Source organism: Hydra viridissima, unplaced genomic scaffold (genome assembly GCF_058129835.1).
Source record: "Hydra viridissima isolate aposymbiotic clone 2 unplaced genomic scaffold, HvirCarnegie_v1 scaffold_12, whole genome shotgun sequence".
NCBI lineage: Eukaryota > Metazoa > Cnidaria > Hydrozoa > Anthoathecata > Hydridae > Hydra > Hydra viridissima.
Genome location: NW_028324311.1, coordinates 2166047 through 2172541, shown reverse-complemented (window position 1 = coordinate 2172541; position 6495 = coordinate 2166047). Strand labels below are relative to the sequence as shown.

Below are 6495 nucleotides of genomic sequence, written 5' to 3'. Positions count from 1 at the left end.
CTAATTTTTCTTAATTATTAATAATTATCTAATAAATCCCCACGTTTTTAAATATTAGCGTTTTACAATATTGTTTTTAATTAAAGTTGCCAATATTAGTTTCAAACCTTTAATAATATTAACTACAATAATAGAATATTTTTAGTTCTTTATTTGTAAATATTTTTCTTTAATGGTCTGGAAATAAAAGTGTAATGATAAAAAATTTGTTCTTTTTTTTGTATTCAACTAAGTTATCTATAAATAATACAATATTTTGTGTCGACAGTAGTACTGTTTGGTAAAGTCTGATATACAAACAATCACTATTAGATAGAAAATTAAATATGAAAAAGTAAAGTTATACTTTGTTATTAAGCAATATTCAAAACATGATTTATAACTTTTGCACTTTCAATTTAAACGCAAAAGTGAATTTAAGAAATCGCGAAAAAAAATCATATAGTTGGGCCGGTAATGGTACCAACTGTTAGCCAACTGTTTTATTACTGTTGGGCCGTTAATGGCAAACAATTGTTTAAAAACAGTTGGCTAAGTGTTGGTAAAAGTGTTACGTTTTTTTCACGGTACCAACTAAATAGCCGACTGTTGGCCCAACTGTAGCTAATAGTTGGTTATTAGGATCGGGCCAACTACTTACCAACTGTTCGATGTTTACTGGGTAACCTCATTAAAAATACTGTCAAATCAGACCCTTTTTTCTAATTGCTTTGTTGTTGTTTTTTTATAGTAACTTGCCATGTTTCTGGGTTTTTATATGCTTTTACTCGTGCTTATATAAAAATCCCTAGGCTTGCAGTTATCTTCGGGTTTGGTGGAACCAAAAAAATTTAAACACTACGCCACTTCTAAACACCCCGCCAAAACTATCAAAGTTTTCAAAACTTTACAAACACTGCATCAAAAAGTCATACCACAACTAGCTGTTTGAAACAGAATTATGGGGTTGGCTAAAAAAATGTTTTTAAGCTGAAAATTTCTGTATAAATATTTTCTAGAATTTGTTGCTAAAATCATTTCGGTAAGCGAGGAGTTTCAGTGAAAACCTAGAAGTTATAATTAATGAATTCACTCATTTGTTTGCCAACCTTTAACCTTTTCAGATTAAGAAAAAACTCATCAAGTTTATTTTTGCTTTTTATTTTTGCTTGTTTCTTAACAAAGATTAGTTTTTTTTATGCACTTTTCACTTTGTTATTTCACTTTTCAATACAAGTAGAAACCAGTACAAGTAGAAACCGTAACGTTTTTTTTTTTTAGATAAAAAAAAAAAAGACTTGACGGTTTTTAAAGAAAAGTAGATTTTCTCGCGTTTACTCACTGGTTTGTATTAGAGGACATTAAAGGGTTCCAAAGGTTCATCAAAAAAACATAGAAAAAAAAACAAGCAAAAATTATGGACAACTATTAACACCAGAACGTGACGCTGCATTCCATTCTATGGATTAACAATCCTATCGTGTTTTGTTAGCTTATACCTTTATTTCGATCGAATCTTTTAACAGGAAGTTTGAGATTCAAGCTCTCAACAGTTGAGTAAAGTGTATAAAAAGTGCATAAAATTTTGTTGTGGGATTTAATTAATCATAATCATCTCGGGAAGAGTAGACGATCTCTCGCTTTTTTTTTCTGTTATGATTTATAACATCTCTGATGAGCTTCTTTTAAATGATGATTAAAAGGATTTTTTTTAGATGAAGATCAAAAACAAATTTTATCTTCTTTCCTTTAAGTTTCACATCAACTGATTGCTGATGTTACTTAGGGTTAACAATTTATGATGCGAGCCGATCATTGATTTCCTGTACATTCGCATTAATTGCCTACTTAGACAAAAGAATTCAACATTTAGTTTCGGGAATTAAAATTACCTGTAAAAAATTGATTGTTGTCGCTCATCGAACAAAAACAATGTGTAACCTTCCTGTTCAACTTTTGTTCTCCCTTTTATGGAAATTTACTAAAAATTTGAAAATAAAAAACTATGAAAATTTTTTTGAGAATGATAAATTTTTGATAAAAGTTTTACCAACTATTTTCAATCTAATTTTCCCGGGAAATTTTTTTCAATGAATTTTTCACTTTTTTAAGGGATTCCGTTATTACATTTTATAATTAAACATTTTCAGTGGTTACAAGTTCACCAACAGTTTGGCCAAAAGCAGCTCCCAGGGTTTTTTTCAGGTGGGGAAAGTCCCATTCTGGTTGGGTGTCTTTAAATGGTGGGCATCTGACGGCTCAAATTGACAGCTGCTCAAATTGAAACAAATTTATCGTCGGTATAGCTAATCTAAATTTTTTTGAAAAGGAACAAATTTTAAACAGCTTTCTTCAAATATTTCTTTACAGGTTGATTAATTTACATAACTCTATAATAGAACTGTTTAATTTATAACTTCATAGTGATGCATAGCATTTTGCTGCATTTTTGCAACGCAGATAAGGAATTTTCTGAACTAAGTGAAGTATCGTTAGTTTTGCTGTTCTAAAAAATATCTGTCGCCGTACTATGTAAATTATGCAAATTTAGATGGCGCCTCCGATTTAACAACTTTTTGCTCGACGTTTTTATAAAGGGTAAGCAGCTACTGATAGTAAGATGGTCTTTTTCTCTCAGTCAAGTGTAAAACTGATTAAAAAAGTTCTAAAAAACAATAAAAAGAATTTTTTTTGTCACATCAAATGAATTTTAAATTTTGAATTTACTTAGACCACCAAACAATAACATATCAATCGAAAAAAATTATCTCATCAAATTTCCTTGTGACACCAAAATATATATTTTCGTAATATCGCTTGGCCAAATTGCTTAACGTAAAAAAATACTTATGGTTTTCGTAAATATATTGGCTTCTGGTAGGTCCCTTCTAAGTCTCCAGCAATAATCTGCTAGTAACTCTGGGTTCCATTCCCCTTGATAGCGCTTCTCCAGAAAGAATATATTCTGATGGAACCTCTCCCCTTGTTTGTCACTCAATGCGTCCAAATTTGCAGGAAAAAAAATCCAGATCAGAGTGCAGCATTTGTATTTTTAAAGAATATTACACCCTAAAGCTTTATATGATATTATAAGTTTATTTATAAAGTCTTCGTAATTTTCCAGTTTACGGTTTCCTAGGAAATTTTGACAACTAAAATATAATTCCAGGCGAGTTTCTTCTGACCATTCAGCTTTTCTTCAAAGCTTTTATCCTTTATCAGTTCCCATATTTGTGGCCTTACAAATATTTACCCTTTAATTTTTGCCTCGCAAAGAGGAATTTCACTTTCAAATATAAAAATTTACTGCCTTCTTTAGGTATAGCTTTTATAAAATCTTTTATCAGACCGGGCTTTATATGTAACGGTGGTAAAAGTATATCATCAAGGTTCAATGAAGGATCCTTTTTAATCATTGGAATAATTCGCGCTCGACCCACACTTTCTTTATATGGCAACTTTTTCTGTCTCTACTGTTCCATTCACAGATGAAACATCAAAGTTTTGTATAACCAAGCTGTAATCCAAGCAAAAGTGCAACGACTTAAAATTGCAATAAATTTTCTATGCGAGTCTACTGTATTTAATTTTTTCAAGAAGAAATCTCATACTTTGGTAAATCTCTTTTATATCAGATCCACGAGCAACCTGCACAAAAAATTTCCATATCAGAACCATGAGCAACTGTCACAAAAAAAGAAGTTTGTTTTCCTTATGCACAATGTACGCTTTCATACTATTTTTTCAACATACGCTTTCATACTATTTTTTCAACATACGCTTTCATTCTATTTTTTCAACATACGCTTTCATACTATTTTTTTATGCACAACATATGCTTTCATACTATTTTTTTGAGGAATTTTCGAACAATCGCCAGTGACCTTGGAGCATGTTCAAAGTTTAATAAATTCATCACAAGAGGAACATTTTTACAATAGGCTAAATCATATGCTTTAGAAAAGTAAGGTTCTGTTTCATCGTCACGATGTCAAAAGTAAGATTTTCATATCAGAAGAAAGTATATTCCAGTCATTTAATGTCGATCCCAAAAGCTCTGCCTGATTTTTAGACAAATTCAAATCATGTACTAAATAATTTAAATAACTTTTTGTCAATGAGTGTGTTTCTTTTGATGTTGACTGTTTATAACATGGGTTACTATCATGATATATTTTATGTGAAGTTAGAACGAATTCCGGACTAGAATCCCGACTTTCTGATCAATTTTGAGGCTTGACACAGGGAGATCAGCATTACGAAAGGTGGGTTTGTTGGCCGAAGACAAGTTTGGATACTTGATTGCGTGTTTGGACTTGGCTGTAATGTCTTTTGTTTGAGTCAAGCAAAAATAACCATCCATCCAAATCATGGGTATAGTAAATGGAAAATGCTTAGGTTCTTGTTTAGTCCAACCTAATAGGAGTCTCACACACGTTACACAACACTTATGTGAAACACCTGGGATTTATTTTTATGCCGTAGACGAAATCCAAAACAATTCTTAATATAATTGCTCAATAAATGGTGTGAAATTTTGATGCTGATATGTAAAAGTTAATTTTCCAGACACATAACAAAACTGTCGGGGCTGTAAGAACACGTTTGCAGCATATTTGATATGCAACTAATGTAAATAAAATGTAAGTAAGTAGCATGCAATAGCTACACAATAGCCTAAACAAAGACACGTAAACAAGGTCAGGTATAAATGTGTAGTTGTCACACAAAAAAGTTAGATGAGATTGAAACAAAATTATTATATACTTTTAATGAGAGTACATTAACATAAACAAAAATCATCACAAAGTTTTTGTGACAAAAACAGCGTTTAACCATTTAATCTATTTGCAAAAATACTAGCTTGACATAAAATTGACTGTCCATTATCTTACACTAATGAGAAATTCCAGTTTAATCAAAACAAAATGCATGCACAACAAAAGTCTTTCACGGAGATTCAAAAGTTTTAGAAGCTGTTTTGTTTTTGACCCGAACTTCCCTTAAATTTTTAAGTTGGGCACTTTGGTAGGGATCATTTAATCCTAAATATCTCTGTAAAGCTTTACTCTTTGGATAAAAGCGATAAAATAATATTTGTACTAGTTAAAAATTTTTTAAAAAATGAGTTTTATAAAAAAATTTTGTATTTTTAACATATCTTTGCATTTATTATAAAGAAAGCAAATTGTGAGGCAATAAAGACGTAAAGTTTTTATTATTGCGCAGAAGAAAAATTGAAAGACATCTTGAAATGCATTTCAACTTTGAATTAGCGCAATAGCCGAAGAACTAAATCAGAGTTTACAAAAAAAGTTTAGTTAAAATTGATATTCAGAACTTCAGTTAGTTTCTTCTTTGGTGATGGACTGATTTTTTCAACTTTTGAAATTTCCGGCACTTGAAGTACCAGAAGCATTGAAATCATCCTTTTTTTTTGAGTGAGTCAAATTTCCTGAGCATTGTTATTACAACATTTATCATACTTCCTCCAGGAGAGTATGATAAAACTAAATTAATAATATATAATAGAATTAAATTGATAATATACCATAAAATTAAGTTAATTTTTTAGGTAAAGAAACTTTTTCTCTCATCTTGTTTTATTGGTTACATTAATGGTTACTTTGGTTCATCTTGTTTTATGTGCACGGTCGTTCAGAGGTGACAAGTTATTATACGCAAGCGCAGTAGTAACTTTAAAAAAGTCAAATTTTAATAATGGCTACGGTCCGTAGCAACGAATTTTTTTATTTAGTTGACTGATTATTTATAAATGTTTCCATATAAATCAACATTTTAAACTCTTTCTAAAACTAAAATCATAATAAGTATATCTCAGTTGCATAAGAAAATGAGGCGCTACTCGACTTTCTCCCCCCCCCCCCCCTATTTTTATGATTGATTCTGATAGAGAATTTTATGCTAATTAAGAATCGTATAAAAACATGGGTCTCAAAATCAATGGAAAATGCTCTAATCTGAAGTTGAAAGTACAAAAATATACGACAAATCTCTAATATTCGCCATCTTGAAAAATGATTTTTTTTATTTTAAAAGTTATCTTTTAAAAGTACTAACAACCTGGTTTTTATATTCATAACAAAAACTTCTAATTATGGAACGTTTTGAGAATTCATTGACATTTAAATTTATCACGCAAATTTGGTTTAGCTGGGATCATTACTTTGTTGTCTAGAATATCTTTTAAAATTTTTATCAAATAAGTTGAAAAATCTTTTATTGGTTATATACTAAAATAAATTTAGCATTACTAAACTTTTTGCATTAAAAATGTACATATTTCAAACTGTTGATTTTTTTTCTAATACTTTAAGTTAACCCCCCGTGAAAAATTATTTTCATTGTAACTGTCATATAAAAAGGAATGTTTCAGTACTAACTGTCTAGTAAGTTTATTTATCTTAATATCATGGCCCTTCGAAGACCAACAATAAACGAATTTGACTCTCTTTCCTTAACAGAAATAGGAGCAAAATTCAAATACAACATTGA

At 30.1% G+C, this 6495-nt stretch overlaps 1 protein-coding gene across 1 annotated transcript in view; it reads left to right on the top strand.

Moving 5' to 3' along the window:
* Window positions 1–6412: 6412 nt before the first annotated feature.
* Window positions 6413–6495, top strand: part of LOC149880714 (uncharacterized) — a 981-nt gene continuing 898 nt past the window's right edge. The window contains exon 1 of the mRNA XM_090067866.1: window positions 6413–6495. This exon is cut by the window's right edge and continues 898 nt beyond it. Coding sequence (XP_089923992.1) covers window positions 6413–6495 — 83 coding nt within the window.